The sequence below is a fragment of the Petaurus breviceps genome, unplaced genomic scaffold, assembly GCF_028583685.1.
Source record: "Petaurus breviceps papuanus isolate PSGF00001 unplaced genomic scaffold, PetGlider_PUasm1.0 90769, whole genome shotgun sequence".
NCBI lineage: Eukaryota > Metazoa > Chordata > Mammalia > Diprotodontia > Petauridae > Petaurus > Petaurus breviceps.
Window position 1 is genome coordinate 11,427,019 of NW_027187341.1, and position 13,126 is coordinate 11,440,144.

The 13,126-nt window shown below is 32.7% G+C and overlaps 1 protein-coding gene across 5 annotated transcripts in view; it reads left to right on the plus strand.

The window, feature by feature from the left end:
• NAA16 (N-alpha-acetyltransferase 16, NatA auxiliary subunit) overlaps positions 1 to 13,126 on the plus strand; it is a 90,507-nt gene that overhangs the window by 34,353 nt on the left and 43,028 nt on the right. For 4 of the 5 annotated variants that reach the window (XM_069068645.1, XM_069068649.1, XM_069068646.1 and 1 more), the window contains 3 exons: positions 1,880 to 1,999; positions 4,884 to 4,979; positions 11,555 to 11,661. In XM_069068645.1, the coding sequence (XP_068924746.1) occupies positions 1,880 to 1,999; positions 4,884 to 4,979; positions 11,555 to 11,661 (323 nt within the window). The remainder of the gene's footprint in view (positions 1 to 1,879; positions 2,000 to 4,883; positions 4,980 to 11,554; positions 11,662 to 13,126) is intronic. The other variant, XM_069068647.1, reaches the window with a different exon arrangement.

Below are 13,126 nucleotides of genomic sequence, written 5' to 3' on the forward strand. Positions count from 1 at the left end.
TTATTCTCACTGAATTTGGCTCAGGGAGAGAATGAAATACACACTAAATAGGGTATCTCACCCTACAGGAGAGTAGGGGGAAGGGGATAAGGGGGGGGAAGATGGAAGGTAGGGCAGGCTGGGGGGGGGAGGGAAGTTGGAAGCACCCACTTTTGAAAAGGGATGGGATCAAAGTAGAGAATAGAACAAGTGGGTGGTGGGATAGGAGGGAGGGAAATATAGTCAGTCTTTTACAATGTATCTACTGTGTTAATATTTTGCATTAGCTACACATGTACAATCTATACTGAACTGCTTATCTTCCCAGTAAGGGTGGGTGACAAGGGAGGAAGGGAATGAATTTGGAATTCACAGTTTTAAAATCAAATGTTTAAAATTATGTATACATATATACTATTATTAATACTATCTTATAGGTAATTGGGAAAGAAGATAAACAGACACTGGGGCATAGTGATCCACCATGCCCTACTGGAAAAGTTTAAGGGGGTATGGGAGAAGATATGGGAGAGAGCAGATTGGAGGAGGGGATATCCTGTGGGACTGCTATTCTGGGGTGGTGGGTAGGGGAAAAACAGGGAGAAAATTTGTAGCTCAAAATCTGGCGGAAATTAAAGTTGTAAATCAGAAGTTAATAAAGCATTTGAAAAAAAAAAGTGAGTCAAGTGATGGCCCATTTAATTAAAAAAACAATCAGACTGGGAGGGGAAGACCCTCTAAAGGTTGCAGGCCAAAATTGAAGCAATTACTATTTACATTGACTCTGAGCTAGGAGGGCCCAAAAAATAACCTTTAAGTGGTGCTTGGCCTGGGACCTATTGTTTTCCAGTCTGTGAGTTCCAGAGTGAAATGTATTTAAGGCTTGGTCTTTGAGAAAGAAATCTAGCCAGTAAATCCCAAGTTAACTGGGCAGTTTTTTCCATCAAAATTTACCTTCCTTTGAAGAAGACAGGCAGAGTTTTTCTTTCATAGCATGACTAATGTGGAAATGCTTTATATGATTGCACATGTATAACCTCTATCAGATTGCTTGGGGAGGAGGAAGGAGAAAGAGGGAGGGTGAAAAATTTGGATCTCAAATTTTTTTTAAAAATGAGTGTTGAAAATTGTCTTTACATGTAATGGAAAAAATAAATTACTAATTAAATAAAAAAATGTGGCTCCTGTCAAAGGTACAAATTCTCAGCACTCTGTTTTTACCTTGGGCCAAAAATTTACCATATGTTATACCCATGAGTTTCTTTCTTGGTTCTTTATGACTGTTTTTTTCTGGTATGAAACAAGAGAATTTGATGTAATAAGATGTAATTTGACCCCCAAAACTGTATCTCAAATCATAGAAAAAATATTTGACCAGATTCCCAACCTTGGTTTTTCTACGTCCCTAGGGTTCTTTGAATTGATTTAACAAGTGCCATTAAATAAAATAATTTTATTTTAATTTTAGTTTTAAAATAAATTTATTACAGGTTCTTTTAAAGTGAGGGAGTTTACTCAGAAGGTATTAGGTTCTACCCCCACAGCTCCTCTAGATGTCTTCAACAAAACTTTATAACCATTTGTTATGTACAGTATGTTGTAGAGAAAATTAGTGTTCAGGTTGGCGGTTGAGATTTCTTCTCCAATTCAGTTTTCTGTGAAATTATATAATAATGGTTATAGACATTCTAAGCAATCATTTGATGAGCTGTGTAACTGGAGTTTGATTTTTGGAAGCCAAATTGAATTGTTATGTCCCTCATAATAGAAATTGTTGTCTTCTACAAAATTCCCAAAAAGAAAACATACATGGATATCCTGTTTCCTTCCTCCATTTATTGTAGTTGATAATTTAATACAAATTGACTAGTTCACATAAAAATATCAAACTTAATTTTAGGAGAAATGCTATTGAAATTGGGAAGATTGAAAGAAGCTGGTGAAATATTCAAAGACTTGATTGATCGGAATGCTGAAAACTGGAATTACTATGAAGGCTTAGAGAAAGCTCTGCAGCCTCGTATGTAATAAATTTATTTTCATTGCTTTTAAAATGTTACTTTTTTGAAGAATAATCTCCAGTAAGCTCTATTATTAGACCCTGGAGAGAAAAACACGTTTTAATGGTATTTTTTAATATTGAGGCTTTTTTTCTGTTTTGTAAATTCATGTTAATAAATATTTAGATATCTTTGAATTTTAAGGAAATATTTAAAATGTTAAATGCTTTAGAGAGAATTAAAAATTACCTTTTAGATAGCAACATAGTATACATTAAAATATTACTAATTGATGGAAAAGATATAACTTTTCATTAAAAATCAGTACAGGATATTTATAAAGTATTGTAGTCTCATGTGTTTCAGGTTCATAGAATAATAGCAAGAACTCCCATTGTTTATAGCACTTTTAGTTTTACAAAGAGCTGTTCACATAATAACCCTGGAAGAGGTTCTGTAAATATTATCCTTGTTTTATAAAAGCCAGAGAAGTTAGGATTTGCTCAATATTATGCTATGCTAATAATTAACTGCCATAGAAGTGATCAGAGGATATTATGCTAAGTTCATTGTTTTAATGAATAATATACATTAAACATACTGTTCAAATGTCAGTGAACGTGACTTCTTAAGTTTGGTTCTTGAAGCAGTTTTTTCTTATCCCTTCCCATCTTGTTTCTCTATTAGCTTTATCATCAAAGACAATTTTCTTAACTTTGCTAGAGATAAAATTTACCTTTTGCTATCAGAATTTCTAAGTAGGTCAAAACAATTGTTTTAGTCTTGTATTAATTTATATAGTAAATTCATGTTAAGTGTTAATAGTCTTAATTCACTTGTACTTAATTTTAGTTGTATTAAATTTACCATTAAAACAGAGTTAAGGATCTACAGATTTGGAGTATGTTGTAATTTATAATAACGATAATGATAAAAATACCCTAACACTTATCTCTTTCAGCCCTGTCAAATTGGATGTTTTTTCTCTATTCATAGCGTACAGAAGAAAAACATTTAGAATAATTTGTCATCATATAAACTTGATAAGCCTCATAGAGTTTCATGATCATCCTTCTTTTAATTTCTAAAGTTAATAGTTCCTCAAATTAAGTGCTTGTTGGGGTAAAGATGTACATTTCTAAAACAAAATTTATCTTACGTAAATGTGTAGATATTGTGACAGAAATTGGTGCTACCTATATAATTCTTATATTTTGGAAATAGAGCGTGGGAAATAAGTTAAACATTTTTTAATATGAAAGATATTATTGAAAAGTTACCCCAGTTAGTATGCTCCAAATTTAATATTTTTTTTTCAGTTATCAAAGTTGGATATGTTCTTTTGGACTATAAATTAGTGGTTTAATAATTTCTATTCCACTTCCTAAGTTTTGCAGTTCTCTTGAACAAAGTATTTACTGTGAGCAGAGTCTGTATCAAATTGTTGATGAATTTAGAGCATTGATTTGATCTTGTCTTTTTTTTTAAACTTAACCTTCAACAAATATGGACATTTGAATATACTGAGGTGAACAAAAAAGAGGGATATATGTGAAACTGAATTTCTTATGTAGTTTTTAAAAAAGATATGTCAGACTTAACACAATAGTAACAAAACTACTTGTTTGTGTCCCTGTTTTACCTTAGTGTTCTTCAAGATTCTAGATGAAGAGTAGAAAAAATCAAAGTGAGATAAGATATGTGTCTGTAGTTATTTGGTCAGTTATTTTTACCTTTATTTCCTTGAATATTTTTTAAAATGTTGAAATGTTATCATCAAGTCTTGGTTGCTAACACAGTAATTAATGATAAAGATAGTTAATATTTTTCGTATCTAATTAGACTTCTACATATCAGGATCCTATGTTACTTTAAATTCCATTAATTTCAAAAACTGTGTACTACTTTATTTTTTAGGTATCCCTAGGACTTTTTCTCTCCCGTGGTAAGTTCTGGAGCTCCAATTTGTGACATCAAATAGGGCATTGAAATGGTTTAGTCCTGACAGCATTCTAATTCTAACTGTGTGACAAGGCTTTTTACTTTAGAGCTAGTGGGTAAACTTTTTTAGAATATAATCATACTTTGGTGATGTCAGAGAGATTTTTTCTATTTTATAAGGCAAAGTATGGCAATATAAAGCACGTTTTGTGCAATAACCTTCATATAATTTTTGGAATTAGAGTACTTAATATTTCAAAATATCTCCAGATCTTTAATAACCCGAAAGTAATTATTCTCATTTGAATAACTCAGTTTTAAAATCCAGCCACATTGGAGCTCCAAAACATATTCTTGGGGAAAGAAAGAAGCCCTTTCATTATTAGTATGACAGAGGTAGGATAAACCCAGGTCTTTGTGAAACCCTCTATCTAGTCTGTCAGTTGTGCCTTTTAGTGTTTTTATTAGATGTACAAAAGTTCCAGTGGTCTACCTTTGAAATGAAATGTAAAAACATTCATAACATTTAGAAATTTTGATGCTATAAAACCATCCTGTTAACTTTCTTTTATTTCCATAGAATTTTGTGGAAGCATGTGTTATCTATGTTACTAAACAATTATTTATATGTTATAATGGATCATTACTTTGCTGATAATGAAAGGCATATTAAAGAGTGAGGTAAAAACAGAATATTTATCTTTGTTCCATGTAAAATTGGTTTAAAACTGCTTTGGGAAGGGCCTTCCTGGACGTAATGCTATAGGTTTTTAAAGTATTGTTTATTAAGCTATTTTGGTAGTATTTTTAATATTTTGGCACTACAGAATGTAAAAAGTCAGTCTTGTCATAATTTTAAAAGTTGGAGTAGTTTTATTTGTAATTCAGAAACTTAAAATTGCTATTTGTGTTTTATATATGCATTTTTTTTTTACTATACTTTGTATGTGTTGTTTATTATAGGCACCTTAGAAGAAAGGCTTCATATTTATGAAGAAATAAGTAAACGGCACCCCAGAGCACTTTCACCCAGAAGATTACCTTTAAACTTTGCCCCAGGTAATATCTGGATATCTTTTAGATCACTATTGTCATTTTTCCAAATTGGCATAATTTAAAGTAAAGGATTTAAGATTTTTTTTTTCCCCGAACTGGGCAGAGTTAGGATGGAAGCACTTTTATACCCTATGCAAAGTTTGAAAATTGTGTTTTCCCTGCCCCTATCAAGGAAAACATTAATTTTATATCTTTAACTAGTTTATTTTAATTTAGAGAGGTAACAATGAATTTTCATGCCATGGAGAATGGAATGTAAAAAATGTTCTTTGTTATACTCCAGGTTGTTACCTACCATGTATTGTGTTAAGATTGTTTCTAGAATTCAAGATAGCTCCATAATTTTTTTGTTAGTCAAAAAGCATTTACTTGAGTGCTTACTATGCCAGGTACTATGGAAGCTTTGGGGTTACAAAGAAAGGCAAAAACATGTTCCCTGTCCTTAAGGAGGTGACCTTCTAAAGGGGTAATAACAAACTCTCTTGGGAAATTTGAGTAAGATTGTTACATTTTTGTAGCAAATTGTTATACATTTCACTTTAGAATTTTAGAAATTTGATTGGGATTCTTTGAGATTGGGATTCCAAGGTTGAGATTCTTCTTTTAAACTCTTATTTATGTACTTCTTCATTTACGTCTCTATATCTGTCTCTCTCTCTGTGTCTCTGTGTAATGGAACTAAGAAAAAACTTCCCATTTCAAAAGGAAACATCTATGCCTTATTATATTCTTGGATTTGAGATTTTTGGATTATTTCATTTTCTCTGGAGGTTATAAAGATACCATAATTGCATGTTATTTTCCAGGTTTTATGAACCATGAAAAAAAAATTCCTTTCTAAAATTGTGTATCCATCAGCCTAAATATAGGAGGTGTTGGTTATTATATGAAGAATGCTAATTTGCAGGAACCTCCTTTGTCAGCCATTTTATTATCAATAAAGTTTGGTGGCATTGTGAGCTGTTGGCTGTTGAACATTGTTGAACAGTTGCCATTTCTTTTTATAATTTTGGCACCAAAAATAAAATGAACCACTTAGGAACTTTTTTAGGGGCAATTTTTCTTTTTTGCTTTTTGGAGGGGGGAAGGCAGGGCATTTGGGGTTAAGTGACTTACCCAAGGCCACATGGCTAGTTAAGTGTTATGTGTCTGAGGTCGGATTTGAACTCAGGCCCTCCTGCTTCCAGGGCCAGTGCTTTTTTCACTGTGCCACCTAGCTGCCCTAAGGGGTATGTTTTTAAATGAATCTATGTTGGCTTGGCAGTTCTTTCCTTCATCATTTTAAAAATATGAGCTTATAGTTTTTAGCTTTTCTATTAGGTAAGAAAAATAGAAACTCATTGCCCAACTGGGCTAATTTTTAACACAATATAGCTAGGATTTTCTTTGCTTAGATACTGGATAGAAATTTCTTTTTTGGAAGCATTTGAGTTTTATTGTTAAATACTGTTTTTGTAACTGATGGCTGGCATTTAACTTTTTTTTTTTTAACAAGACCCATCCTCCCTCCTCATTCCCCTGTCTTTTTTTTTTCTTTGAGTCTTTCTAGGACACCCAGATTTGTTCTGTACTAATATCAGGTTCACTTGATATAGGGTTCTTAGCTTAGAGCTTTAAAATTTGTTAAAGTACCTTTTCTTTTGTCAGAGAAACACATTCTGATTAATTTTAAGAACATTTCTAATCATTTAGATTCCTCAGTGAAATTTGAAGTTCCAAATTGGTATAGTTTAGGATAGGATCATTATATTTGGCCTGTCTAACAAACCTACTTTAAGAGGAACATTTGAAGCAGCCTTTTTTTTTAAAATTTTTTTGAGGGGTCAAGGCAAGGTAATTGGGGTTAAGTGATTTGCCCAAGGTCACATGGCTAGTAAGTGTCAAGTGTCTGAGACTGGATTTTTTTAATTTAAATTCAGGTCCTTCTGACTCCAGGGCCAGTGCTCTATTCACTGAAAAGTAGCTTTTGAAAAGAAAGAAAAACATCAGATGTGAGAGATAGAAAAGTCTAGTGGCTTGTACCTTAAGGACAGCTTGGTGGTGAGGCTCTGGTATAATTACAAAAATTGTAGAGAACATACCAGATTGTCTTTGGTAAAGTAATATAGTGGATAGAGCACTGAATCTGGAGTAAGAAGGATCAGAGTTCAAATCTGGTCTCACATACCAGCTCTGTGATCCTGGGCAAGTCACCTCATCTCTCTTTGCCTCAGTTTCCTCATGTTTAAAATGGGGATAATAATAGCACCTACCTTGTAGGGTGGTCGTGAGGATCACATGAGATAAAAATTGTAAAATGCTTAGCATTATTCCTGGTATGTAGTAAAGTGCTATATAAATGTTAGCTATTATCATTATTATTATTATTATTACATCTCTTAGATTTATTATGTATTATACCTGTGTGTAAAGAAATGAAGTTTCTTTATACTTTTATCCTTTTGCCAACACAGAACCACCCACAGTTCATTTCAAAACATTTATTATATTCAGGGAAGGCACTATTAGGCTTTGGGTATTTCAAAGACAAACTTAAACTCAACCCATTCTACAGCTCTATTAAAACATGTACACAAACAAGTACAAAATATTTTTAGAGTAATATAAAGTAATTTCAAGAACTAATTACTAGGAAGTTGGGGGAGATCAGGAAAAGACTTATATAGGAGTTGGACTTGGAAGGAAGATATGCCTTCAACTAAGCAGAGGTCAGAAGGAAATGCTTTCTGGAGATGGGGACCACTTGTACAAAGGCATGGAGGTGGTAGATGGAAGATTGTGTACAGGCAATGGCCTGTTTCACTGTAGAACAATTTATAGAATCTGAAAAATACTGCCCTCTTCTTAAAACCTCAAAAAGGAAAAATGAATGAAAATCATAGTAGAAATGCCTTATGGATGTGAAGAAAGTTTTGAAGATCTTTCTTTAGGTATAAAGAGATTGAAGATAGGATGTATTCAAGAAATTTGTACAACAAAGGTCCTAGGAATCCTTTCCTGCCATGTGGTATGACTAATCTTGAGGGGAAAGAATTTCAAAATGGAATCCTAAGTAACTATTACTTTGTGGGACACAATTTTATGTGGATAGAAATAGTCTGGCTTTTCAAAAAAATTATTTGTTATCTTTCAGTAGTTATTTTAGAGACAATAATTCCTCAGTGAAATTTCCAAGTCTCTTGAGCAATGAATTATCAAAATTAAGTCCTAAAACTTGGAATATGCAATATTCAAGTGAACTCTTGGTACAAAATACTGTGTTTTGTGAAACAAGGATTGCTAAAAAAAAAAAATATAATGAATCCAATGGATTTTATTACCCAAACAAAACAATATAAAGGAACCCAAGTATTAGATGAAAAAAGACTTAAGGAAATAGTTTGTCTTTCTAAAAAGTTATTCATTGTGGCATGCTTTTAAGTATTAATTCAGTATCAAGTAAAGCTCTGTAAATAGCTGTCAAATGAAATGCTTGACTCTAGAGGTGGGGTCTATTCTCTGTCATTCTCATAGTAAGGCCTTATTTAATAAGTTTATGCCTTGAATAAATATAGATACCTTCTAAAGTATTGATATGTACAGATACACTTTAAACAATTGGAAGAATGGCTGCTAATGAGGTTTTAGATTAAGTGGCAAAACAGGTATGTTTTTAGGTGATGGGATTGGGTGGTGGTGAGTACTTCCTCATTGACTATATTTTTATAATCTAAAGAGGAGTAGTTAGTTATTCGACTCCTTTCTCCAGATATATTCTAGATCATATCTTCATGCTCCATTTCATTATAGTGACCTATGTTTTCATCTAGCTCATATGAATCATTTTTATGGAAAAAAGCAAACTGAACATAACCAATTAGTGGATGCTGAATTTACAAATTTATGGAAGCATACTCAGTATCTTTCATTTAACTTATCAAATCTCATTACAACTCTTCACACCTTTATATTGTTGAGAATTAGTTTTACTTATATAAGGTGACAGAACACTTGTTTTTATTAGCTATGCCATTTACATAAAAATAAAGATTAAACAAAGAATCTTCAAAGCGTCCAAGAAATGTTGGGGAAAATACTTAGTTATCTTCTTCTTTTTTTTTTTTTTTAAGCAATTGGGGTTAAGTAACTTGCTCAAGGTTACACGGCCAGTTATTTCTGGGTGTGGTGCTGAGTGCCTGAGCCCAGGATTCGATCTCCAGGTCGTCCCAACACCGGAGCCTGTGCTCTTACTCGCTGAGCCACCTGGCCGCCCCTAAGCAATTGGGGTTAAGTAACTTGCTCAAGGTTACACGGCCAGGTGTTTCTGGGTGGGTGCTAAGTGTCTGAGCCCAGGATTCGATCTCCAGGTCTTCTCAACACTGGAGCCAGTGCTCTTACTTGCTGTGCTACCTGGCCGCCCCACTTAGTTATCTTTTGATACAGAGTTTGATTAATCAGTCTTTGCCATTGCTCTCCCTCTCTTAACTGCATTTGGACATTTACCTTCTTAGTGGCAAAACGTGATCAGGTAAGGGGTGGCCAGGTAGCACAGCGAGCAAGAGCACCGGCCCCAGAGTCAGGATGACCTGGGATCGAATCTGGGCTCAGACACTTAGCACCCACCCAGAAACACCTGGCCGTGTAACCTTGAGCAAGTTACTTAACCCCAATTGCTTAGGGGTGGCCAGGTGGCTCAGTGAGTAAGAGCACTGGCCCCAGAGTCAGGATGATCTGGGATCAAATCCAGGCTCTGATACTTAGCACCACACCCAAAAATAACTGGCCGTGTAACCTCAAGCAAATTACTTAACCCCGATTGCTTAAAAAAAAATGTGGTCAGGTGAATAAAAAGAGATATAGGGAGAAATGTATGATTTAAGTGGTTAGTAAATATGATAAAATTTAGTTGCAGAAGATGTTAAAATAACATTTTGATTTTTGTTCCTTGTTATTGTGAATAGAGAATTTATTTAGGAATTCTAAGTAAAATCTCATCAACCAAGTTTTATGATTTGAGTAAAGAGTGATGGAAAAACAACAAAGGAGAACTAATCCTGTAGAAGGGTGAATGATAATAACTAAATGAAGGAAAGCATTTAGGGAAAGCAGAACCTTTAAGAAACTTAATATCTAGTCTTTTCCCTTTTGATTAGGGAAATATGAATTCTTGATTTGACTACTACCCAGTTTTGTTGACTCTTGCTTTTGTACCATATTATCATTTAGTTTAAGGAGTTATTTAGTATACGAATGTATTTGAGCATGATAGCATTTGAGTTTTTAAGGAGGCAAGGTGAAAACTTAAAATCAGAGTGAAATTTTGGATAAACTATTTGCTTTCTGCATTCTATTTATCAGACATATTTTGGATGTGAAAATTTATTCCAGTCTCTACAATATTTAAGATACTATGCTAGGCCTTAGGGTGCAGTGACAAAAATAAAATTTTCCCTGCCCTCTAGGAACTTACCTTCTACTGACAGTGGGGAAGCATGACACATGTACATGAATACATATAAGTCAGGTTAATTTGAGAGGTGGAAGGGCACTAACTACTGGGGAAATTAGGGAAGGCTTTGTGTGAACTTAAGATTAGTATTGTTGGTTATATAAAAGCAAGTTATTAACATTTAATGAATTTTAAAAAATATTTTATATTCTGATGTAGATATATTTCATCAATTCCCCAAACCAGCTCCCTTTTCCTTTCAGTTATTTGTGAAGCTTACTACATCTTCATCTTTAGGTTAAAGCTCTTCTTTCATAGGTAATGTTACCTAAGAATTACCTCATTTTATAGATGTGGATAATGAGCTCTAGAAAAGTGAAGGCACTTTGATAAGAACATGGAGGAGCTACTAAGTAGCAGAGGTAGAATTTGCATCTTTGCCCTTTGATGCCAAAGCCAATGCCATTTCCCCTAGACCATATTTTTTTCCTTAGATTTTCTTCACATAGCCATTAGGGTTCTATATTTAATTGATTTTTACAGTTGCTGTTTAAAGTGAATCATGCATTTAAATTTTGGATAGTAGTAATAAATACTATTTAGCATAAAAGGAGATTTTTTTTATGATTACATCCTTTCCTTATACTTCTGGAATATAATTTTGATCATAGTTAACACTGAATTATGTTTTTTGCATTCTCTTCAGTGACATGGTATTATTTTCCCTTGTTTATAGGGTTCCTGAATTATGGATTGTAGGGCATAATTTATATACTTATTAATGTATTTATACTTAATGTTGTAAGTGCATTATGAGCCTTTCTTAAATGAAAAAACTTTTTTATAGAACTCATCTTTTGAAATATCGCTTGAAGATAAGTTGTTGATGTTTTGATGCAGGAAAAAAATTAAGGAGAGCTGATACTGTTGATAAGTGAAAGAAATCGCCATTCTTTTTATAGTAACAGAAATGATTCCGAAATTCTTTTTTTCTTTTTCTTGTTGCAACTTTTGAAAGTTTTATTTGCATTATTAAAATTATTATTAAAACTATTATTAATTATTAAATATTAAAAGATATTATTAAACTGATCATTTTAAGAGTTGTTCACAATAATTAAAGTTTAATAAGATATACTTTTGTTTCTAGGTGAAAAATTTAGAGAACTAATGGATAAGTTCCTGAGGGTTAACTTCAGTAAAGGCTGCCCACCCTTGTTTACCACTTTGAAATCTTTATATTACAATACAGAAAAGGTAAAATTTGGTATTTATTCAGTTTTGATATAGTCTTTGTACTAACTTAATTAAAATTATTATAGAAACGATTTCCCAGTAATTTATGTATATTTGTAGTTTAATAATTTCCTCTTGTAATGTGTTAGTTCATCTAATTTTTATCTTGTCAACACATGGACTGAAGATGTACACTTGGATGGTATATTTAAAAAGCAAAATAATTGTCACTCTTATAAAATAAAGGGATTTCTGAGCATATGTAAGATTTAAAAAGCTAAATCCTCTCTTGTATGTGCTTACTAATTCTAGTGAGTTTATAGTTTGAGATGTTAATATGATTTTGATTAAAAGATATGACCATGAATTTACCCATTATTTTACTGTATTTTTAGTTCCAGCTTTTACACATTTATATTTGTTGTGAATGCTACTGGAATTATGGTAGGGGCATGTGGGGAGGGGAAGGGAAGGAGAGAGAGAGAGGGAGAGGAAATGTGTATGTATCTGTATGTGTGTGGCCAATTTGCCAACAAAGTACTAGAATAGTGATAGGCTTTATCAATGCTAGCTTACATTGATTGGTAGAAGGACTTTTCCTACACCAATTAATGATAGGTTTAGATAAAAAAAATCCTAGAAATAGGCTAGGTTTATTAAAAGTTGTTAGGTTTTTAGCTTGACCTTAATGTCAAAGGTATATCACAGAATGATTTGCTTTTCTTTTTTTGCATGCGAAAATGGTAAATTACATCTAAATTTTATATTAGGGGTCATCTAGGTGGCACAGTGAATAGAGCTTTGGCCCTGGAGTCAAGAGGACCTAAGTTCAAATCTGGCCTCAGACACGTAACACTTACTAGCTGTGTGACCTTGGCAAGTCGCTTAACGCCAGTTGACCTCCCAAAAGCAATTAAAAAAAAATTATATTAAAATGGTAGAAAACTTATGTTCACATTCCATTTTTCTGCCTTTTATTTATTACCTTCCTTAATCTTGAATTTTTTCTGAAATGACAACCTTTTAAAGAATCATTTAGTTGATGAGGCAAGTGTTGTAATAGAACTGTCAGGGAAAAGTTAACTAATTTTTTTGTCTTTTAATCTGGTGTCCTTCCATCATAAGTATTTATAAGTTTGTAATAGTATTTTGGAGTTAGATTTGCTTTTAGATGTATTGATGAGTGTAGCTTATTGATTTCTCCTTTGAACCTTAAAAAATTTATCCTACCACAGTGAATTATATACAGGCAAAGTAAAGAAAAAAATTTTTGCCTTTAAAAATGAAGCCTCTTAATTGTGGCAGTTTTTGTTTGAATTCTTCAGATAAGATGATGAAATTAAATTTACCATTAAATTGACTAGTAAAAATGGCATATATATATTTATATTATATTTTCTCTGTTAAAACCATCATGGTATATATTTGGTTTGGTCCTAATGTTTGCCTGAGTTCAGTGAATAATTGTTCTACATATGTTGCAAAA